This window comes from Vicia villosa, linkage group LG4, assembly GCF_029867415.1.
Source record: "Vicia villosa cultivar HV-30 ecotype Madison, WI linkage group LG4, Vvil1.0, whole genome shotgun sequence".
Lineage (NCBI taxonomy): Eukaryota > Viridiplantae > Streptophyta > Magnoliopsida > Fabales > Fabaceae > Vicia > Vicia villosa.
This window is the reverse complement of record NC_081183.1, coordinates 176,193,269-176,218,543: the sequence shown is the minus strand read 5'-3', so window position 1 is coordinate 176,218,543 and position 25,275 is coordinate 176,193,269. Positions and strand designations below refer to the sequence as shown.

The 25,275-nt window shown below is 37.0% G+C and overlaps 2 protein-coding genes across 2 annotated transcripts; one reads left to right on the top strand and one right to left on the bottom strand.

Annotated features, from left to right (window-relative positions):
* Positions 1-4,111: 4,111 nt before the first annotated feature.
* On the bottom strand, positions 4,112-6,486 carry LOC131596071 (rust resistance kinase Lr10-like). Its single transcript, XM_058868631.1, has 2 exons — positions 5,645-6,486; positions 4,112-5,540 (listed from the first exon to the last, which is right to left on the bottom strand). The coding sequence occupies exons 1-2, from the start codon at positions 6,333-6,335 to the stop codon at positions 4,450-4,452; spliced, it is 1,782 nt and encodes a 593-aa protein (XP_058724614.1). The 5' UTR covers positions 6,336-6,486; the 3' UTR covers positions 4,112-4,449.
* Positions 6,487-14,006: 7,520 nt separating this feature from the next.
* On the top strand, positions 14,007-15,059 carry LOC131598369 (uncharacterized). Its single transcript, XM_058870980.1, has one exon. It carries the CDS (start codon positions 14,007-14,009, stop codon positions 15,057-15,059), a length of 1,053 nt encoding a protein of 350 aa, XP_058726963.1.
* The last annotated feature ends 10,216 nt before the right edge of the window (positions 15,060-25,275 follow it).

Genomic DNA, 25,275 nt, shown 5'->3' with positions numbered 1-25,275 from the left:
CTCGTTTGCAAAAGGTTTTCGCAGTCGCACTAAGGCGGAAAAAGGATGGTTAGATTGGTTGGATTGTTTTTAAGTGGATGACGAGTATTCGAATAGTAAGCTCTACAGCTAGTAACAAAATACTCGGGGAAAAAAGAGGCCTACGCCCAATTTATCCTTTTTACCCGATTCATTGTGAAAAGATGAGGCGAATTAAGTCATGGTTCCTTGAAGGAAGACGAGTATTCAAACAGTAAGCTCTACAGCTAGTATCCAAATACTCGAGGAAAAAGGCTTATATTTATCCCTTTTCTTCCAAGGGGGAACGAGCTAAAATCAGTTAACAATTGTGTTTTAGTTTAGACGACGGGTACTTGAATTGTAAGCTCTATAGCCAGTATCCAAGTACTCAGCGAAGGAAGAGGCCTAAGCCCAATCAATCTTTTTTCTTCCTATTTATTATGAAAAGATTTGGAATTACTTTTGATTACATGGGAAAAAGAACTTGGTGTTGACCAAGGATTTTATTTGCGCTTGTATGAAAAATGATTTGATTGAGTTAAAAAACAACTTGATGTTGGTCAAGTGTTTGGATCATATTTTTTTGAGATTAAATGGAAAAGTTTTAGAATTGATTATGAGAGGAATGACTTTATTGAATGAGAGTGAGTGGAGGTTGAAGATTGATTTTATCTTACAAATAATTTATTCTTTTCGAAAAAGGTACTTGATGTTAATCAAATTTCGCATTTAGTTTTTTTAAGAAAGATTGATTTTAAAATGTCACATTTTTAAATATTTAGGTTTAATTAACTAAATAAAAAAAGCAAAAAGGATAGGGAGTACATGCAAACAATATGAGATAAAATTAAAACTAATGGGCTTAAAGCCCACCAAACCTAACAAAAAAAATAAAACAAAAAAAGGAACACAAAGCATACAAAAATAAGATAAATTTTTTGTACACCTATATGAATTGAAAACCCTATTAAAATCCCCAAAATACCCTTCAGAGATGTATCTCTAAAGGCATCAATTTTATAATTTCTTAGATTTCGGAGATGCATCTCCAAAATCATCCCATTTTTTTTTTGAATATTTCGGAAATGCCTATCCGAAAACACCAGGGGACCAATTTCAGTTATGCATATCTGAACTATGCTCTGAGTGTTTTTTTTTCTTTTCAAAACAATGATAAATCCCATATTTTACATTATTCGACAAAATTGCAAAACTGAATCAGATAACACGTAAACTAGAATAAATACGAATATATTAATCAATGGTAGTTGTTCAGATAAATCAAAAATGTAAAAATATTACAACCCAACTAAATGTCATGAATAAAACATAAATAGGCAACTACTACTGAGTATGTCTAATCCTAACTCTCTAGGACCTCCTCTGCCTCCTATATGCCGACGCAACGGCCGCGTCACTGACCATCCTCTGCACAATGGCAACTGCCTATGAACCAACACCGTAAAGCGCAGGCTCGGTGGTACTCAACAAATAAATTGTCCCCTCCTCCTCATTCTCAGCTTCCACCACCAAATGGTTCTCGTACAACTCTCTCAGGCTGGAGAACAGGATATGTGCCCCATGCGTTACACTGCACTCCCTCTCGGCCATAAATGGGTCCATGCCCAAAAAATCCACCATCCACTCGATGGCATTAACCCGTTGTATACGAGAATGGTTCAGCAGTCTCCCTCTGATCGGCAGGTGGAGCAGACAGGCGACATCATAGGGGGTGATCGTCAACTCCCCAACAGGAAAGTGGAAAGACGATGTCTCCTTGTGCCACCTTTCGGCAAATTCCCCCTGCATGCCGTGGCTAATGGTGGTATATCCGGTCATGTATAATTCGCCAAGACTGGAGGCAGCTACAACGTCGTTAAACCACTGAGCCTGCGGAATAAAGAGATCAAATATTTTCTGCGAATGGTTCACGGATTTTATGGTTGGCATTTTCTGTCACAACAAAAAAACAACAATGTTAGTTAATGTTTTCAACTATTTGTAATTAAAATGGTTAAGTTAGAAAGTGTAATAATAAAACTACCTCTCCTTCCCAAACACGTCGATCGACGTGCTCATGGTAGTATAACAACAGAGATGTGTCCGAAGGCCCTCCCGTATAGCCCCCATCCTCATCGTCCTGAGCCTCCACCCCGGGTACCCTTTCCTCCTCAGGAGCCTCCACCTCCTCTTGATGTTCCTCCACCACATCCTCTTCAACCTCACGGGAGGAAGACGCCCAAGCAAGCCTACTCCTCGATTTAGATGAGGAACTTGCAGGCGCCTCATCCATTTGGACGGGTACTCGACCCCGTCCCCGTGTCACTACTAGCTGTGCATCCCGCTCGCGTCGAGCCGATGCCGTTTGGGTCTCCCTACCCTATCTAAGTCGTGTCGGATTTTCTGACATTTTCCTGAAAAATTGCAATCGGTAAGACTTTGAAACAATTTAGGAAATAAAAAATCAGTTTAGACTACATTTCGGAAGTGCATTTCCGAAACTAGTCAGAGGTGATTTCGGAAATGCACTTCCGAAAACCCGTGCAATTCTCCATTTTTGCAGTCACCCATTTCTTGCCTTAACCCATTCAAAATCTAATTTTTACCAACTAAATACTACCATTGACCCATAATAACTTCAACCTACTACAGTTTGCTAATTTCTAATAGCCCTAATAAGATTATCAATGCTAGAGTTCAAAGTTTGAAAACTTACAAATTTTATGAAGCTTTGAGTTGCCTTTGAATGAGCCTTTGAATCCTTTGATGTTGTAGAGCAAGTGTAGTTTGTGTAGAAGTTGGAAGAAATTGGTGTAGTGTGGAAAATTTTATGTTTTAGGTAGAATGAAAAAGGGGTGGCTGTTTTTAGTAAACAGAAAAACGCAGCATATTTCGGAGATGCATCTCCGAAAACACCTTTTTGTAAAAAAATTGATTTCGGAGATGTAATTTCAAAATCACCCTTTTTGATGTCTTCGGAGATGCATCTCCGAATTATAGGGGCATTTATGGAATTTTGCCACGGGTTAGTAAGAAGCTATAGGGGTCTATACAAAAATTGTAAAATATAACGGGGTGTGGAAATTAATGGGCGAAGGCCCAAGTTGAAAAAATCCCAAGAACTGAGTCAAAGCACTGACTCAACTAGATCCGTTGGATCTGAATACAATGCAAATCTTTAGGAGATCTAAGGTTGAAACTGATGCGCATGCTAACAACGGCGGGGACTCTTGTACAGAAGTCATAGGATCCATACAATGATCAAACAATCAGAAGGCACCAGATGTGCCACTTGGCAAGATTAGAGGCGCTCATGGAGACACTATAAAAGGAGGAGTCAACAAGAAAATCTTCATTTTCACTCCTCGCTTCTCTCTCTTATGTCAGACCTATCTCTCAATTTTCTCTCCCTCTCAGCCTTACCTCCGCCCTAGTTACCCAGGATGTCGTCGTGAACCACTTCCTAGGTTCATCATGTTCATGATAAATATGATGAACTTCAATCTTAAATTTCCAGAATCGATAAAAAATAACCCAAATTAAAACACTCAAACACGAACCATGATTAAACAACAATGTGGTGTCTCTCTCACTTGTGTGTTGCTCTTGATCCAATATAGATGCTCTTTATGATGATCCAACAAACACGACCTAACATTTTTGTGAAACAACACTGCTACAAATAATGTATTTTTTTTTACAAACTTACATCTCAATCAACAAAAAATTAATGTATAAATTCTGGGTGGACAACGTTTTAATTTTTTTATTAAAAAAAATTACTTAGAAAAAACTAACTAAGGGACACAATTCAAATCATAACAATTACATTTTATGATTTTATTTCTTTTACAATGGTGTCATTCTTTTTATTTTATTTTTTACTTAAATATTAAGTAAACTATAAGTCCATTATGATTAATAGTTGAGTCATTACTCTTAAGAAGGATCTAGATAGTTAATAATTGGTTGATGTTAATGTTATAAATAAGTGATTGGTGAATGTAATTATCACGAAGGAAATAATAAATGAAAATCTTAATTTTAGAGTTAGCATTTTTCAGTGTAATTTATATCATGCAATAGCAAAAGCATGTTCATAACACTAATCAAATATGTTCCATTCAACCATGATCAATTCAATGCTAACTAGTTAGTAATACAATATTGGGAACTTTACATGAACACTTCACATGACATATTTTCATTTTTTCACCATTTCTTTCCCTAATGTGAATACCAAACATGCTGATTATTTTCATCTTGCTAATACAGTTATTCAATGTTTGTTGATGATGAAGATGTCATAAAAAAAACATTAAAGACTACATCTACTCCAATGAGGTAGTGTTATTTAAATGCCTCAAGATTAACGCTGCAACTAAAAAATATATAAAATGTTAATCTTGTCGCACCTGATATTTTCTAATGTGACAACCATATCTTATCTCATTCATGTATAGACTCTAACTCTAAAGTTGAATACTTTTTCGAGATTTCACCATTTTTCAAAATTGTAGAGTTGAAAGGGTTTGGAGGCACAATCAAATTTCCATCTTCTTGAGCTTCTAACATTTGTAGCACACCTTTTATGGATGGACGATTTATCGGATTCCACTGAATACACCACAATCCTACCTTTAAAATTACATCATCTCCTGCTTTCTCAATCTTCAATTGCATATCGCGCCCTTCAAGAAAATTCTGAACCCATTCTAGATACAAAACTTTAAAATTTTCCTCTGAAAACTGACTTATACTCTTTCTTTCTCCAACCATTTCAAGCAGTAACATCCCATAACTATATATGTCAGCTTTATATGATACATTTCCAAAGTTCCTCGAAAATACTTCAGGCGCAATGTAACCCAGAGTCCCTCTCGCAGCAGTTACTGAAACTATGCTTTCAGTTTTAGAACACAATTTAGCCAAACCAAAATCTGTAATCTTTGGAACAAAGTTGTCGTCTAATAACACGTTGTGGGGATTAATATCAAAGTGAAGAATTCGTTGATCACAACTCGTGTGAAGGTACTCAATACCTTTAGCTATGCCAAGAGCTATTTGTTCTAGCATTTTCCAACCTAAAAAATTATCAATGTTTTTAGGTTGGGTTATGAAGTTTTGTAACGAGCCGTTTGAAAAGAAATTATAAACAAGAGCACGATAAGATCTATCCGCGCAGAATCCAACCAAACGAACTATATTAATGTGATGGATTTTTCCCATAGCTTTCACTTCATTGATAAACTCTTTTCCATCCCCCACTGTGTTTTTTAGCATCTTCACAGCCACCAGAATTTCATTCGATAATTTACCTTTGAATACAGCGCCATGAGCCCCTTCACCTAACTCTTCTCTAAAGTTATTTGTAATCCGCCTTATATCCGCAAAAGAGAATCTCGTGGGATTGAGCGCCCGATAATCCTCTAAAAACTTTTCAATTCTAGTCTCGTCTTCACTCTTTGTTTTGAAATAGTTATAGAGACGCAAACATGTCCTAAGAATCAACATCGTCATAACTGCACCAACTAACGCAACTACACAAAAATAAAACTAAATAGTTTAGTTATTTAAAATCTCAATATGATGTGTATGTAAATGTTATAAAAAATAAAAAAAAATGTAAAGAAGTATATCTAACCTGTGATATATAGAAGTATCTTCTTAATTGGTTTGTGATGACGGTCAAGACATTCTATCTCGTCTCCAGTTCCGTTATTTTTGGGTTTACAAATCTTGCCTTGTATTTCACACATGCTACAATTGGGTTTCGACCATGTCAAACCCAAGCAATCATTCTGATCCTCCTCTACCGGCACGTACGGTGAAGAAATAATATCTGGAGTTGTGGTGCAGAGTATTGGATCAAAACCCGAACGAAGGAAATTGCTGCTAGACTGAACAACATAAACCTGGCAGGGTAATGAGGTACAATTGAGGAAACGGTATTTATTATAAGTGTCTTCAGGTTCCTTATAGAACTGAAAAGTAGACATTTGTGATCGGTAGAGTTTAAGAAGCTTTCCAGCAAAGCAATTTTCAGGGTCACATGCGATTAGATATTGGTCTTGATAATTTATACTTTTGACTTGGAGTATAATTGGACCAGATTGTGAAGGAAGCTCAATCAGAGTTTTGTGTTCGTTTGAACAAGTAAGACCAAAGCCTTTATAACCACATCCATGTTCTGTTTCACTATTTTTAAAATAGAATGGAAATCGGATATGCGGGCCGTGGTGACCGCATCTGGAATCCTTCCCGCTACAACCATTAACTCTGCTGCAAACCACTGTTAGCATCATGACTACCATCATATTTGAACAGCTTCCCATTTTAGAACGTATTACAACACTAGAGGAGATAATATTGTTGGAACATACAAATCAAATTAAGGTTTCTTTAATGGGGAAAATGATCAATTGAAGAAGATGAAGATTAAAGAAAGAAGAGAAATAATAGAGAGAGAGAGTAATTGAGCGTGAGATAGTGAATTGGCATTAACCACAACATAGGAGTAGTGAGCTCCTTATATAGTACAAGTTACAAAATGATTGGAATGATTTAAAGCACCCTAAAACAAACAGAAAAACAGTTGGGCTTCAGTGTAACCGGTTACGGCAAACAGCGTAACCGGTTACGCAAACGCAACATCTACAGTAAATCTGTTTTACGGGTTCGTAACCGGTTACGGTAACAGGCGTAACCGGTTACGCCAACTGAAGTGCTAAAAACAGCAGTTTCAACACACCACCTCACTTCAGTTGGTCCAAGTCCACCATGCTCAGCTTCCTTCTCAGCCTCTTGAACACCTCATTGGTCACACCCTTGGTCAATAAGTCAGCTACTTGATCTTCGCTTCGACAATACCCCAATCGTAACTTTCCATCGCTCACTAACTCCCTCAAGTAATGAAACCGCATCTCTATGTGCTTGCTTCTTCCATGTGCAATTGGATTCTTCGCAAGGTTGATCGCGGAGACATTGTCGACAAGGAGAGTAATAGCCTCACCCTCACTACTATTAAGCTCCTTCAATAGATTCATAAGCCACATGGCTTGGCAAGCACACAACGATGCCGCAATATACTCGGCCTCACAAGATGAGAGTGCTACCACCGGTTCCTTTTTCGAACACCAAGAGATTGGAGTTCTACCTAGCATAAAGATGTATCCAGCTGTTGACTTTCTATCATCCTTATCACCACACCAATTGGAATCGGTGAAACCAAGTAAATCACACTTTCGGCTCGTATCCGATGCCGGAAAGAGAATTCCACAACCAAGAGTCCCTTTAATATATCTAAGGATCCTCTTGACAGCTGCCATATGAGATACCTTTGGTCTCTCCATGAATCTACTCGCAATACCGACACTAAATGCCAAGTCCGGTCGCGTATTGCACAAATACCGCAATGATCCAATCAATCTTCGATATTGAGTTGGATCAACATCTTGCTCATCCTCACTTTTGGACAGCTGTAGCCTTGCTTCACATGGTGTAATGGCAACATTGCAATGTTCCATTTCACACCTCTTCAAGATCTCAAGTGCATACCTCCTTTGGTGCATGAGCAGTCCCGTTTTTGACCTTTGGAACTCTATGCCAAGGAAGTATTTCATGATTCCAAGGTCCGTCATCTCAAACTCGCTCATGAGTTCCTTCTTGAACCTTGAAATACTCTCCTCACAGCTGCCGGTAATCAAGAGATCGTCCACATATAAGCAAAGGATTATCACTCCATCCTTAGCATTTGATCTCACATATACACCATGTTCGGACACACACCGCTTGAAGTCAATGTCAACAAGGAAGCCATCTATGCGTTTGTTCCAAGCTCTTGGAGCTTGTTTCAAACCATACAAGGCTTTATGCAACTTGTAGTATCTCATCTCTTGATTCTTTACTTCAAAACCAGGGGGCTGTCCAACATAAACTTCCTCATCAAGTGGACCGTTCAAAAACGCAGATTTGACGTCCATTTGATAAACGCTCCAATTGTTGTTGTTTGCAATACCAACAACCAATCGGATGGTCTCAAGCCTAGCCACAGGAGCAAACACCTCCTCAAAGTCTATTCCTTCACGTTGCAAAAACCCTTTCGCTACTAATCGAGCCTTATACTTGATTATCTCGCCCTTCGGATTTGCTTTCACTTTAAAGACCCAACGGACACCAATTGGCTTCTTACCATGAGGTAGATCAACTAACTCCCAAGTACCGTTTTTCTCGATTGATTCCAGCTCCTCTTTCATTGCACAAATCCATTTTGGATCCCTTAGAGCCTCCTCCGTATTCACCGGTTCGGATTCGGCCATAAGCGCAAAATGAACGAAATCACCTTCATTATTAACTTCGTTATCTTGGAATCTCTCACATTCTTGGAGTCTAGAAGGCAACACTCTTTGCCTTGTTGATCTTCTACGGTGTCCTTCAGTTTGAACATCATTCGGAGGCTGCGGAACTGTTTCGGGACTGACTGGATCATCAAAAAATACAGCAGTTGGGATTCTGTTCTGCTCGTAACCGGTTACGCCTGTATGTACTGCCTGGCCGTAATCGGTTACGCTGTTCCCTGCAGAATTCTGACTCTGTTTTTCCTGTCCGTAACCGGTTACGCCAGTTTGTACTGGCTGGCCGTAACCGGTTACGCTGAGACTGCTGCTGTTATTTTCTTCAAAAATAACATCTCGACTAATTTGAATCTTCCGATTTCTCGCATCGAACAGTTTGTAACCGCCTGTAGAGTGATATCCAACGAATATCATCTCTTCTCCTTTATCGTCCAACTTCTTTCTCAATTGTCCCGGCACATGTTTATAAGCCACCGAACCGAATACACGCAAATGACTTAGATTCGGTTTGAATCCACACCAAGCCTCTTCCGGTGTAAGCTTTTCAAGCTTCTTTGTAGGACAACGATTCAATAAGTATGTGGCTGTAGAGACCGCTTCTCCCCATAGTTCCTTCGGTAGACTTTTACCGCTTAACATGCTTCGAACCATGTTCATAATTGAACGATTTTTCCTCTCGGCAATACCATTTTGCTGCGGCGTATAGGGTGGCACAACCTCACGCACTATACCCTCATCATCACAATACTTCCCAAACGCAACCGAGGTATACTCACCTCCACCGTCCGTTTTGAGAACTTTCAACTTGCGACCGCATTGCCTCTCCGCCATGGACTTAAACCTTTTGAATACATCAAACACCTCATCCTTTCTCTTGATGACGTAAGTCCACAACTTTCTACTAAAATCGTCAATGAACGTGACAAAATATCGATTGCCACCAAATGTGTCCACTTGCATAGGTCCACAAACATCGGAATACACCACCTCAAGGTGTGCATTGGTCCTGTGACCCGCATCCTTGCTAAAACTTCCTTTGTGTTGTTTTCCTTTCACACATTCCTCACACAACTCAGCTGGAACGTTAATGTGTGGCAGCCCGGTAACCATACCCTCTTGTTGCAACGCTTTGAGATCACGAAAATTCAAGTGACCGAGACGATAATGCCATAACCACTCCTCTCTACTTGCAGTTGTAGCTAAGCACCTATGCTCCAATACTTTCAGCTCCACTTTGAAAGTCCTATTGGTAGCCATGGGAGCCTTTAGGATCAACACTCCACTTGCATCAACAACTCGCAAGATCTTATCTTCCAACCGTATATTGTAACCTTTTTCAAGCAATTGACCAATACTCAAAAGATTACACTTAATACCTGGAATATATAGCACATCCTTGATCATAGAATGTCCACCATCCTTTTTCTCGATCAACACATCACCGACACCTTCGGCCATGAGAGTGGAATCGTCCGCAAACTTCACTTTGTTTTTCGCCACTTGATTGATTTGCACAAACCAATCTCTTCTTCCAGTCATATGCGTTGAACATCCGGAGTCTAAGTACCACTCCTCTTTGCCTTGAGTTCCATCACGAACCGAAATCATCACATTTTGTTCCGAACTCAAAACTGTCGCTTTTTCTGCACTGCTGCAGCTGCTGTCCCGTGACTTGCAGCTGCTGTCCAGCACCTCTGTCATGCCTTCGCACTCATCGGTAATCATCATTAAGAGTGTGGCTTCATCATCCACCTCTTGCCTAGCAACCTTGGCTTCATCCCCTTTAGTTTCAAGCTGTTTAGCACCACACTTTGCTTGAAAATGCCCAAGTTTCCTGCATTTCCAGCATTGTACCTTGCTCATGTCTCTTGGTTTTCCACCTCTCGCGTTGCTTCGATCACCATAACCGTTTGAGCTGCTGCTCTCACCCTTTTGTCCCTTCGAATGTTTAGGTTCACCATCGCCTTGCTTCCCTTTCGAAGGCCATTTCCCTTTCGAACCTTTACTCCTTTCATTGAAACGAGCTTGCAAAGCTAATTCCGCCTTTGCTTTATCGCTTCCTCTCTCGTCCATTCTTTGTTCATGTGCTTCTAGGGAACTTTGAAGCTCATCCTTGCTCAGCGACGTAAGGTCCTTCGACTCTTCAATAGCAACCACAATGTTGTCGAATCTTGACGTCAACGAACGTAAGATTTTTGACACAACATTCTGCTCTAAGATCGTTTCCCCACACGACTTGATTTGATTCACTAAGCGCGTAATGCGCGTCACATAATCGTTGATCGTTTCCTTCTCTTCCATTTGCGTTAACTCGAATTGCCTCTTGTGAGTTTGTAACCTCACAATCTTCGCCTTCGCAGCCCCAGCATATGCTTTCTCAAGAATTAACCAAGCTTGCCTCGCGGACTCGCAATCACCGACCTTTTCGAAGTTATCACCATCGACGCAAGAGTGTATCAAGAAGAGAGCTTTGTAATCTTTCTTCTTCTCTTCCCTGAAAGTGGCTTGATGTGCAGCTGTAGGTTCAGCCCCAAGAGGTGTGACTCCATTGTTGACGATATCGAGAACTTCTTGATATCCAAACAAGACCTTCATTTGCTTAGACCACTTGTCGTAATTCTTCGAATCAAGAATCGGTAAATTGGATGGGATTCGATCATTGGTACTCATTGTTGCAGCGGAATCTGATCAGAACCAGAGCTCTTGATGCCAAATGTTGGAACATACAAATCAAATTAAGGTTTCTTTAATGGGGAAAATGATCAATTGAAGAAGATGAAGACTAAAGAAAGAAGAGAAATAATAGAGAGAGAGAGAGTAATTGAGGGTGAGATAGTGAATTGGCATTAACCACAACATAGGAGTAGTGAGCTCCTTATATAGTACAAGTTACAAAATGATTGGAATGATTTAAAGCACCCTAAAACAAACAGAAAAACAGTTGGGCTTCAGTGTAACCGGTTACGGCAAACAGCGTAACCGGTTACGCAAACGCAACATCTACAGTAAATCTGTTTTACGGGTTCGTAACCGGTTACGGTAACAGGCGTAACCAGTTACGCCAACTGAAGTGCTAAAAACAGCAGTTTCAACAAATATATGCTTTAAGGAGAATTTATGAAAACCTGGTTAGTTTTTTTGGTTGAAAAGTATAAGTTATCTCATTTATTGAATTATTTGTTCATGACGTCAAACATACGGTTGAAAACTCCACCGATTCATACGCTGAAGGCGAAAATCATATAAATGTAGTTAATATATTTTAGCCTTTAATTAAGAAGAAGTTGATGTCACTATAACCTTTAATAAGATGAATTGACATCCAACTGTCATGACACAAAATCCTTCACGTTTATTATTATTAAAGATTAAGATATATTCACATCAAAATTAACATGATTTTTTAAAGAAAATTTATTTTAGTCATTATATTAATAATAAAAAAGGGAGAATACGAACATAAATCATTAGTGTTAGAAACAACTAATAAGAAAAGAGAAAATTTTTAAATTTATTTAAAATTTAACTTCTTTTTTAATTGGATTCATGGGGTGGTTGCGATTGAGTAGGAGAGAGAAAAAATATTTTTGTTTTTTAATTAATAAAAATTTGTGATTGTTTGTTTGTAAAGCCACTTGTTATGTTTGTGTTCATACAAGTATTTTTCTAAGGGATTCAAAAATTACACAAAAAGGAAGAGAAAATGAATCCTCTGCTAGGGTTCATTGATCCCTTAGCTGATGGTTCAGGAAGTGGCACGATTGGAAGTCCGGGGAAGAGTAAGGCGGAGGTCGATCTACAGGAGAGAAGTACGAAGAAGGTAAAAGAATCGTTTGGAGGAAGAGAATTTTCTTTCAAAGAAATCATGATGGGCAGGAATGTGGATGGGATGGAGGAGATTCAGGGTGGCAGTGGGATGAGCATGATACCATAGAAGTGACGTATGGGGAGATCAAAGTAGAAGAAGAATTGGTGGGAGGATACGAGTGCCCTAATTTCATCTTTTCGGAAGAGGAAAAGAAAAGAATTCAAAGGCCATGGAGGAGAGGAGTCATAGTGAAGCTGTTAGGCAGGAGAATCAGGTATAAAGCTCTTGAAGGTAGGTTGAACCAGATGTGGGTTAGAAGAGGAGTTATCAGCATCATAGATTTGAGTAATGATTACTATCTAGTGGCATTCTCGCATGACGATGACAAAAAGGCGGCCTTGGCTAATGGTCAGTGGTTCATATATGATCACTACTTGACAGTCAAGGATTGGCGTCCTAATTTCCAGCCGGAAAGTGATACCATTGATGAAGTGGCGGTGTGGGTTCGCATCTCTGGTCTCCCCATCGAGTACTATGATCCGCGCGCGCTCTCTGAGTTTGGCAATAAAATTGGCAGAACTATCAAAGTTGACAAAACTACCATCAAGCAGGAGAGAGGGAAGTATGCTCGTGTTTGTGTGGCGGTTAACTTGTCTAAACCCTTGCTGGCAATGTTCAGGATTGAAGGTAGTTGTTACAAGGTTGAATATGAAGGACTACATCTTCTTTGTCTTGCTTGTGGTAGATATGGGCATTATAAGGAAGGATGATGACGTAGTGGGTGGGGAGAGGATTAGCAACTGTGCTGAAGCTGGGATTGAAGGTACAAGTTTCATGGGTGCTGATAAAGAGAGCGTATGGAAGATTGTTCAGAAACCAAGAAGAAACAAGAAGGTGGTGGAGGGTCGGAAAAACATTACTCCGGCCAAAATTAATGCTAACACCATTAATGGTGGATCCAGATTTCTTGTTTTGGAAAATGAGGATACTGCATTTATTGGTAGTAAAGAAGTTGCTATTGATACAGTTACGATGGAAGATGGGAGTTGTAGTTTAGAAATGGAAATAACAACCACTAAGGAAGGCACAGCTGGCACTCAACATGGGGTGGATCACGATTTGAATTGTGGGAAGAATGGTGGCCGACAAGGTATTAATGAGTCTATGGTTACTGCTGGGAATGAGATCCCTAGGGTAGCGCAACAAGGAGTTATTGGCAATGATGAGGTAATAAATTCTTTGGTCAATCTTGGAATTAATGGGGGACAGAAAGAAGGTAATCAGAGGAGTAATCAAAAGCGTTTAATGGCTGGGGGTAGTGGGAAACATAAAAAAGAAGCAAAAAATAAGAGGGAGATGTTTACTACACGTGGAGGTATCCAAGTGAAGGAGAAAAGTAGTAGTATTAGTATGTCTGGTATGAAGGGTATTTTTGACAAAGTTAATCCAAGGGAGATGCAAGTGGCAGTTAAAACTGAATTATTTAATATTAAAAAGAGGAAGAATTCCACGGGGGCTATCAAAAAAAATGACTTGGGTGGTAAGAGCAAAGCAGGTGGCACAGTGGGATTGGTGCATGCCCATGCACGTTTAAAAGATAAAATAGAAGTTGATATCCCACCGGATATACATTCTCCAGCAAATATGCTTCAGCCAAATATTTCTAGTGAGATGTTGATTGCTGAGACAAGTCAAACCTTGGATATGGATGCCGAGGAGATGAGTAAGGATAGGGGTGATCTTGAGAAGAAGAACTCCATGGAAAATGCTTAGGAGTTTCCTTGCAATTGTTGGGTGTGGTCCTACTCAAAACAGTAATTATGATTAAGTCCAATTTTAGAATTATGGTTTGGAATTGTAGAGGTGCAACAAGCAGTGCTTTTTTCAGATATTGCAAGCAATATATTGATAATTATAAGCCTGGTGTTTTGGTCATTGTAGAAACTAGATGTAATCCGTCTATCCCTATTAAAGCTTTGAGGAGGCTGGGTTATGATAGTATGGAAAGTATAGATAATACTGGTTATGCTGGGGGGATAGTGGTTGCTTGGAAGTCAAGTGATATTGGTCTTAGCCTGCATATGAAGACGACACAATTTATCCATTTCAAAGTTGAGCTTGAGAAGGAAGAGTGGTACTTTACAGCTGTCTATGCGAGCCCTAATGATATTCAAAAGCAGCTTTTGTGGCATGAGCTGCAGTACTTAGCTAGCAATATGAGTAAAGCTTGGATGATAGCCGGCGATTTCAATGATATTGCTTGTAGTTTGGAGAAAAAAGGGGGTCTGCCAGCTCCTCTTAGTAGATGCAAGAAATTTAGAGATAGAATTATTGTGTGTAGTTTGAATGATGTAGAGTCGCGTGGACCTAGGTTTACGTGGCGGGGGCCAATCTATCATGGTGGTCAACGTATTTATGAAAAGCTGGATAGAGCCTTAAGTAATGATGCCTGGCGTTTTCAATTTCTGGAAGCTTTTGTGAAGGTGTTGGTTCGTGTGGAATTTTCGGATCATCATCCTATTCTCATTAATCTGAAAGAGGAGAAGTATGAGTGCATGCAAAAGCCGTTCAGATTCGAGAACGCTTGGCTTCTGAATGATTCTTATCATGACATGATGCAGGACTCTTGGAGAGAAGATATTCCCTTTAATGTTAACCTTAATAATGTTGTGGAAGGTATTGAAAGATGGAAGTTTGATACCTTTGATAAAATCAAAAGAAGAAAGAAGGAGATCACTAGAAGACTTGAGGGTACGCAGAGGAAGCTTCAGCTGCAGGATAATTACGGTGGTATGAGAAGACTGGAAGTCAAGCTTCAAGAGGAGTTGAGTGGCATCAAAGATCAAGGACTATGTGGGGTGTTGATGGTGACCGCAACACGAAATACTATCATATGAAAACGATGGCTAGAAGAAAAAGAAATAAATTTCTGATGCTGAAGGATGCTGATGGCGAGTGGATAGAAGATCAAACAGGTTTACAGGAACATGTTTCCTCTTTCTATGAAAACCTGTTTGATAGTAAGAGTGCTGTGTATAGTTGGAAGAAATCTTATGTGGAATTCTCTAAGCTTAGCAATGTTAGACTGGAAGAGTTGAAGGCTAATATTAGTGATACGAAAGTTAAAAGGGCTGTGTTCTCTATGAAGCCTTGGAAAGCGCCTGGCCCGGATGGATTCCCCGCGGGATTTTGTCAAAAGTCTTGGGATGTTGTTGGCTTGAATGTGTGTCTGTTTGTTAGAGATGTGTGGAAATGCCCTAGCATGATTAGCGAGGTGAATAAGACTGATATTTGTCTTATTCCTAAGGTGGACCAACCCCAGACTATTATTCAATTTAGGCCTATTTCTTTGTGCAACACGATATACAAAATTATCAGTAAGGTGGTGGTGAGTAGGTTGAAAGCTTCTATGGATCACCTTATATTACCGTATCAAACCGGTTTTGTCCCTGGTCGCTCTATCCATGAAAATATTATTATTGCTAATGAAGTTATGCACTGCATGAACACTAAGAAAGGGAAGAAAGGCTTTTTTGCCATCAAAATTGATTTGTCCAAGGCTTATGATAAGCTCAATTGGGATTACATTTGGAGAATTATAAGTGAGGTTGGTCTTCCAGAAGATATGATCAACATCATCATGCATGGTGTTACTAGTGTGGAGACGAATGTTAATTGGAATGGTAACCGGAGTGAGTTCTTTAGGCCTCGTCGGGGTATTCGTCAAGGAGACCCAATGTCTCCTTATCTTTTTGTTCTCTGCATTGATAAATTATCACATTTAATAGAGTATGAGGTTACTCAAAAGAGATGGAAGGCGTTTCAAATTGGTAGAAAACGTGTGCACATTTCGCATTTAATGTTTGCAGATGATTTATTGTTATTTGGAGAAGCCTCGGAGGCTCAAATGAACTGTGTAAAGCAAACGCTGGACAGTTTTTGTAAGATGTCAGGCCAAGAAATCAGCAATGAAAAGTCCAGTATTGTCTTCTCTAAGAATGTGGCTCGAGGTATGAGAGCAAAATTAGTTAGGGCTTCTGGTTTTAGGGAGGCTAGTGGGCTGGGCAAATACCTCGGGGTTCCCATCACTGGTAAAGGCCTGCGCAAGAATGACTGTGATTATGTTACGTAGCAAATCATGCTAAAGCTGAATAGTTGGAAGGCCCGGAATCTTTCTTTTGCTGGGAGAGTGACTCTCGCGAAGAGTGTTATGGAAGCCATACCAGTTTATCCTATGATGACAAACATGTTGCCGACTGCAAAAATTAACCAGATCCAAAAATTGCAGCGGAATTTTATATGGGGAGACACGATAGAGAAAAGGAAGTATCATGCGGTAAGTTGGGATGTTGTTACTACGTCTAAAGATGTTGGTGGGCTAGGTTTACGTAACATGCATATCATGAATGAGGTGTGCATTATGAAACTTGGCTGCCAGATGATGAATGGTGATAATGATTTGTGGTGTAATATTATGAGAGGAAAGTACACGATTGATGATAGGGGCACTCAGCTCATAGCCAAAAGGTCTGACTCAGCTCTTTAGAAAGCTATTGTTAAGTCTTCTTCGAATCTTCGTGAGCTTGGTGTTTGGAGGATAGGAGATGGCACTGATGTTAATGCCTGGTATGATTGTTGGGTGGAAGCTGGTGAATGCATTATGGATAGAATGGAGAATATTCCTCCGGATATTAACAGTGCTATGGTGCGTGATCTTGTAGGGGAGGATGGGGATTGGAATTGGAGTAGCATGGATTGGATTCCTCCTGATATCAAGCTTAGGATTGCTGCTATCTGCCCTCCTATAGCGGATGATATGAGGGATAGATTCCATGTTTCAAATATGGATGATGGTTCCTTTTCGATCGGAGAGATGTATAAGTTGTTACAGCATCCTAGTACTGGTTTAGTGAGTAAGAGTTGGACTGCTATTTGGAAGCTCCATGTACCGGAGAGAGTAAGGAGTTTTATTTGGTTAATTTATCATGATAGATTACTCACAAATGCGAGGCTGAATGGATTTGGTTATGGCAGTGCAAGCTGTAGCCTGCGTGGGAGTGTTTGTGAATCAACTCTTCATGTTCTTAGGGACTGCAAGTTTGCGAGGAGGATTTGGGAGAATGTTCTTCCGTCCAGGCTGGCTCAGGATTTCAACACTGGTTGTCTCGGTGATTCGATTGAGGCAAACTTGGCTGGGAACAATGATGTGACTACGGTGTGGAGTAGCTATTGGGCTGTTGGTTGTCATTCTTTATGGTTGTGGAGAAATAAAGAGTTGCATGATCAAGGATACAGTAGGCCAATGTTAGAGCAAAAATTCATCTTTGATAGAGTTAGTGATTATCAGGAGATTCTCAAGATGCGGAGGAGCGTCATGGATAGAAGGGTGGAGGTGAAGAGTTGTCTGTGGATTTGGCCGGAGGTTGGTTTTGTCAAGCTTAATGTTGATGGTGCGTCTGAAGCTAATGGCAAGTCCGGCTGCGATGGCATTTTGCGTGATTCGAAAGGGCTTTGGCTTGGGAGTTTTTCCAAGAGTGTTGGCATTTTCTCTGCTCTTATGGCAGAGTACTGGGGGATTCATGAAGGTGTTGCGCTAGCTCTTCGTTATGGCCACAGGAAAGTGGTCGTGCACTCGGATTCCAAAGTTGTTGTGGATTCTATTCTTTCTTATAACCATTGTTCTAATGGGGTGGTTAGTCTTGTAAATCGTATCAGGATCCTTATAGGAGAGTTTGAAGATTTCAAGCTTGTGCATGAGTATAGAGAGACTAATAAGTGTGCTCATTTGTTAGCTATTGAAGGAGGGAAGATGAGTGGGGGTGTTATTTTCCATCAAAGCATTCCTTCTTTTTTGTGTAAGGCCTTAGATGCTGATATTAGAGGAATTTCTTCTTCTAGGCTGTTAGAGGTGTAGTTTGTTTTTTTTTCCTTGGGCTTAAGCCCTCCTTGACAGCAAAAAAAAAAAAGTATTTTTCTAAAAAAAGAATAGAATTTAGTGTCGATGTTAATTTTATGTCATGACACTTTGATGTCAATTGATCTTAACCATTTCGTTTCAATTTTCAATTATTTCTATTAATTATTAGGTTAAATATTTATATTCTTTTAATTTTTCAGACATTATTTTAACAATTTTACAGGATTGTTTTCTCCTTCGATTAACATTGTTATTTTGTTTGTATCTTCATCTTTCTAACTCTAATTCAGGCGGAATCAACGTCAAAACGATAGAGTGAACATATCTGATATTCTCCTTAACTTTAATTTATATATATTTCTTGTTGCCTATTTGTTTGAAATATTAAAATATATTGCAATTTTAGTTAATTAGTTATTTTGATGGTTGATAGTATCATTTTTACTGTTGTTGAAGAGAAGAAAAAAAATTATCTACTAAAATTTGAAATATTAAACTCATATTTTCTCTAATAGTATTTGGTGTCTATGTTATTAGTGGAAAAAGAACCATCTTTCTAGTATATTATAAGTTATGAAATTATTTACTTGACTTTGGTGTTTTTTTTATAAAGTCATTGATTTTGATGTTTAATATATGAATGAATAAACATTGTGAAAATTATATATTTGATATTTGTAATATAAGAATCATGAATGCTGGTATGATTCCTCTGTATAAAATTTATCTCATTAATGTCATCTTTATATATTTGTGTTTATTAGTAGTTCATGTATGCTAAAAAATGTTTCCATTTTAACACTTTTTATTAAGAGTAATGCTATTCTTTGATCCATATTATACACCAATACTTACACCAAATATTGTATTTATATGATGAACAGTGTTTTTAAAAATAAAATAATAATTTATATAAAAAATATTTTTAAAATTACCGTATGTACGGACAACACTATTCATGTACGGACGACTACTATTTATGTACGGACAGAACTGTTCACATTACTATTCATGAACTGTACTTTACATTAGCCACCAAATTTGGTTAATACAGTGTTAAAACTAAGTTAATGCAGTAATGAAGTTGGTTAATAATATATCCAAATATTAAAAATAATTTTTAACAATCACCAAACATGGTTAATGCAGTGTAAAAATTGGTTAATGCACTAATAAAGTTGGTTAATGCAACATTCAAATATTAAAAATAATTTTTAACAGTCATCTCACCATGAACCTATTCAATTAAAAATAATTTTTAATACATGGACGTGCATTAACCAACTTCATTACTGCATTAATCAAGTTTTTCCACTGCATTAACCAAGTTTAATGACGGCTAAAAATTATTTTTAATATCTGAATGTTGCATTAACCAACTTTATTACTGCATTAACCAAGTTTTTACACTGCATTAACCAAGTTTGGTGACTGCTAAAAATTATTTTTAATATCTGGATGTTGCATTAACCAACTTCACTACTGCATTAACCAAATTTGATGACTACTGTAAAGTATTGTTCATGAATAGTAACGTAAGCAGTTTCGTCCGTACATGAATAGTTGTCACCCGTACATACGGTAATTTTAAAAATAAAAAATATTTTTTATAAATATTATTATTTTATTTAAAAAAACACTGTTGCTCGTATAAATACGGTGAACAATGTTTGGTGTAAGTATTGGTGTATAATATAAGTGTAAGAATAACATTAAATAGGATAGTGCTTTAAAACACTATAAAAGCTTCTGTTATTATAGATTGGATACATATAATAGCATTGTAAAAACGTTATTAAAATGAGATTTTTTTAATAGCATTTCATAATAAGCGCTATCATAGACGTGTTCTGCGCTACCATACACCTTATTTAGAAAATGATTTAACTATCATCTCTATATAAGATAGCGCTTTTGGTAAAGCGCTGTTATATTAATGCGGTAAGATTTTAAACTTCGCAAATTCCAATCTTGTTAGCATGCAAAAGTTATGTTTTTATTTCTCTCTATTTAAGATAACACTTTTCTTAAAGCGCTAATAAAAGCCCAAATTATTTATCTAAAAAGAATTTTAAATCCATAATAGTGCTTTATTATAAAGCGCTATTATAGATCCAGACAAATTTTTAAACTATTATAACTCATATGAGAGTGCCCGTGAGAAAACACTATTATAGGCTATATATAGTCCCTATTAAATATATTAGTAGTACGTTATAGCCTATAATAGTGTTTTCTCACGGACTTGGATCCTCTCCTTCACTAATTTCTCTCCAACTTTCTTCTTCACTAATTTCTTTCTATCTCTCTTATATTTCATCTCTCTTCTTTAATTTATGATTTTTTATTCATTTTCTCTTTCTTCTCACACTTGTTTTGTTTGAAGGAGAAGGGAGGAGAAAAGGAGAGGATCCAAAGTGATTTAATAGTGTTGCATATGAGTGTTATTAAATATGTACTATTATAGATCATTTATGTAATAGTATCCGTTGCATCTTCTTTAACTCTCATTATTTTTAATTTCAAAATAAAATAGTGGCACCCTATGATTCTCCATCTCTACATTTAGTCTTCCAGTGTGAAGTTCTCTTCAACCTCAACCTCTAAACATGAGATTTCAAGATTAAAAAAAATTAACAATGGTATTTTATTTCAAATATATATCAATTGATTATTATTAAATGTACACTCGATAAATTTAATTTATAGTTGAAAAGTATTTGGATGAGACTTGCTTACTATCAAGAAGACTTTTCAAAACACTGATTTGTGGACTAGATATATAGCTACTTCACCATCACGTTACAACCAATTTTATCTTCTTATTAGTCACCATCATGACTGGTAGCCAATGGAAGTGAGTGCATATAGTCTATTGAATTTTTTCTACTATGAAAGAGAAAGATTAATTACAAATAAATTTTGTGATGAAAAATAGGACAAACTATCTTCCAATAATATTCATATATTTATATAGAAAATAATGGTTATGGATGGACAGTTGAAATGTGGATGGGCACTAATAAATATTAATTCCATTCTTTTTTCTTCTATGAAAATCGAGTTACATGCCAAGGGTTGACTTTAACAGAACGTCACCGTGCATTATACATGCCGACTTAGAACGATCTTTTGGCTTTCTGTCAAAATCATTTAGACCTTTTTCTACGGTTCTTTCCGTAGGTAAAACTTGGAAAATAGAATAAATATATTTATCTTCTTAGTTTTAATTTTTTACAAATGTAACATTTTTTTTTATTGGGTTAAACATATCCATTTTATTAGTGACTTGACTAGTTGAATTTTTTTTAAGTTTTTAAATTATTTTTAAAATTCAGGTGGATTATTTTTAATTTATTATTTTCGTTTTGTTTTAATTTATTATTTTCGTTTTGTTTTTAAATTAAAATATTATTTATTTATAATTTTCGTTTTAATTTTACATTAAGATTTTATTTAAATAAAAATTTATTGTCAAATCTATTGGGCTTTTACCCGTTTATTCTCATTTTATTTTCAATTTAAATGCACATATAAGTGATTGATTTATAAACACTAATATTTTTGTACTATCAACTGATGTGAGACTCCTTTAAAGATGAAACAACTTGCTCAAATGCTTTTCCAATCAAACTACCACTATAGCTTGCAAGTTCATGTGCACGGTTGGATATATATATTTTTCTTCACTATTTCCGATCAAAATATATCTTCAGCGTTTCAGAACAACTATAGCATGCAACAACAACAACTATTGCATGCTAATGTATAATAATCAACTAGTTAAGGCATGCAACAACAATAAATATAATAAATATAGCATGCAACAAGTATATCATACATCAACTAATTAAGAATAGCTACCAAAACCACAAAAACTAGCATCTTTGAATAACAAAATTATCCTTAAATATATAGATGTGAAAACTAAGTTCCTGAAAAAGTGTTATTAGTGTGAAAACAAAGTATGAATATGATACTCAAACAAACAAAATTAGAACTGCAAAATAACCAATACTATTTATACCAAAAATTTGTGATATTATGTGGGAACAAAAGAACAATTAATGAGAAAATCTCAATCCATTCCTTGAATCTCTCAGTTACTTGGCAAAATTTCAATTATGTCCTCTGTTTTCGTAGATGCACGTTTGGAAGTACTTTTTTTTAAATTATTTCTTTGCGTAGATACATCTACGAAACGCGTAAAAAAAGAGTGTTCAGTAGATGTACCTATGGAACAGTCTGCTATATTTTCAATCACATACATTTCACTCAAAAACTCAATTTTTATAACAAAAATAGAAAATTAAATTATAGTAACACAATCATCGACCCAAGGCTTTAACATCACCAATCTTGTTGAAAACTAAGAGGAGAAGAGAATCAAGGATGCGATCAAAGTGATCCATTTGGGGGAAAGAGGGTTCTGGGTAGATCCAGTTGGGATTGGAAGGTTGATCTGAGCGAAGTGAGCACATGGTGAAACAGATCGAGAGATTGGATTGGAAATTGGGTTGATTTGGGGTAGATCTGGTTTTGGTTTTAGGGTGGAAGCGTGACTGGGAATGGATTGCAAGCTAATGTATAATAATCAACTAGTTAAGGCATGCAACAACAATAAATATAGCATGCAACAAGTATATCATACATCAACTAAGTAAGAATAGCTACCAAAACCAGAAAAACTAGCATCTTTGAATAACAAAATTATCCTTAAATATATAGATGTGAAAACTAAGTTCCTGAAAAAGTGTTATTAGTGTGAAAACAAAGTATGAATATGATACTCAAACAAACAAAATTAGAACTGCATAATAACCAATACTATTTATACCAAAAATTTGTGATATTATGTGGGAACAAAAGAACAATTAATGAGAAAATCTCAATCCATTCCTTGAATCTCTCAGTTACTTGGCAAAATTTCAATTATGTCCTCTGTTTTCGTAGATGCACGTTTGGAAGTACTTTTTTTTAAATTATTTCTTTGCGTAGATACATCTACGAAACGCGTAAAAAAAGAGTGTTCAGTAGATGTACCTATGGAACAGTCTGCTATATTTTCAATCACATACATTTCACTCAAAAACTCAATTTTTATAACAAAAATAGAAAATTAAATTATAGTAACACAATCATCGACCCAAGGCTTTAACATCACCAATCTTGTTGAAAACTAAGAGGAGAAGAGAATCAAGGATGCGATCAAAGTGATCCATTTGGGGGAAAGAGGGTTCTGGGTAGATCCAGTTGGGATTGGAAGGTTGATCTGAGCGAAGTGAGCACATGGTGAAACAGATCGAGAGATTGGATTGGAAATTGGGTTGATTTGGGGTAGATCTGGTTTTGGTTTTAGGGTGGAAGCGTGACTGGGAATGGATTGCAAGCTAATGTATAATAATCAACTAGTTAAGGCATGCAACAACAATAAATATAGCATGCAACAAGTATATCATACATCAACTAAGTAAGAATAGCTACCAAAACCAGAAAAACTAGCATCTTTGAATAACAAAATTATCCTTAAATATATAGATGTGAAAACTAAGTTCCTGAAAAAGTGTTATTAGTGTGAAAACAAAGTATGAATATGATACTCAAACAAACAAAATTAGAACTGCATAATAACCAATACTATTTATACCAAAAATTTGTGATATTATGTGGGAACAAAAGAACAATTAATGAGAAAATCTCAATCCATTCCTTGAATCTCTCAGTTACTTGGCAAAATTTCAATTATGTCCTCTGTTTTCGTAGATGCACGTTTGGAAGTACTTTTTTTTAAATTGTTTCTTTGCGTAGATACATCTACGAAACGCGTAAAAAAAAGAGTGTTCAGTAGATGTACCTATGGAACAGTCTGCTATATTTTCAATCACATACATTTCACTCAAAAAATCAATTTTTATAACAAAAATAGAAAATTAAATTATAGTAACACAATCATCGACCTAAGGCTTTAACATCACCAATCTTGTTGAAAACTAAGAGGAGAAGAGAATCAAGGAGGCGATCGAAGTGATCCATTTGGGGGAAAGAGGGTTCTGGGTAGATCCAGTTGGGATTGGAAGGTTGATCTGAGCGAAGTGAGCACATGGTGAAACAGATCGAGAGATTGGATTGGAAATTGGGTTGATTTGGGGTAGATCTGGTTTTGGTTTTAGGGTGGAAGCGTGATTGGGAATGGATTGCAAGCTAATGTAGAATAATCAACTAGTTAAGGCATGCAACAACAATAAATATAGCATGCAACAAGTATATCATACATCCACTAAGTAAGAATAGCTACCAAAACCAGAAAAACTAGCATCTTTGAATAACAAAATTATCCTTAAATATATAGATGTGAAAACTAAGTTCCTGAAAAAGTGTTATTAGTGTGAAAACAAAGTATGAATATGATACTCAAACAAACAAAATTAGAACTGCATAATAACCAATACTATTTATACCAAAAATTTGTGATATTATGTGGGAACAAAAGAACAATTAATGAGAAAATCTCAATCCATTCCTTGAATCTCTCAGTTACTTGGCAAAATTTCAATTATGTCCTCTGTTTTCGTAGATGCACGTTTGGAAGTACTTTTTTTTAAATTGTTTCTTTGCGTAGATACATCTACGAAACGCGTAAAAAAAGAGTGTTCAGTAGATGTACCTATGGAACAGTCTGCTATATTTTCAATCACATACATTTCACTCAAAAACTCAATTTTTATAACAAAAATAGAAAATTAAATTATAGTAACACAATCATCGACCCAAGGCTTTAACATCACCAATCTTGTTGAAAACTAAGAGGAGAAGAGAATCAAGGATGCGATCAAAGTGATCCATTTGGGGGAAAGAGGGTTCTGGGTAGATCCAGTTGGGATTGGAAGGTTGATCTGAGCGAAGTGAGCACATGGTGAAACAGATCGAGAGATTGGATTGGAAATTGGGTTGATTTGGGGTAGATCTGGTTTTGGTTTTAGGGTGGAAGCGTGATTGGGAATGGATTAGGGTGAAGTGTGGTGAAACTTTTATGTGGATTAGGGTTGAGCACATTATGTAGAAAGAAGAAGATTCAAGAAGCATGTAATGGGTTAGGGCACAAGAACATATGGGTTTTTGTGGATATAACAACTAAGGGTGTTAATGTCATTGCATTGGCTGAATATATGATGTGGAAATTCAATTCATTAAAAAGT

Coding starts and splice junctions, on each gene's coding strand:
- LOC131598369 (XM_058870980.1), top strand. CDS start 14,007: ATGGTTTGGAATTGTAGAGGTGCAACAAGCAGTGCTTTTTTCAGATAT.
- LOC131596071 (XM_058868631.1), bottom strand. CDS start 6,335: ATGGGAAGCTGTTCAAATATGATGGTAGTCATGATGCTAACAGTGGTT. Junction 5,541..5,644: donor GATACTTCTATATATCACAG/GTTAGATATACT, acceptor ATTTTTGTGTAG/TTGCGTTAGTTGGTGCAGTT.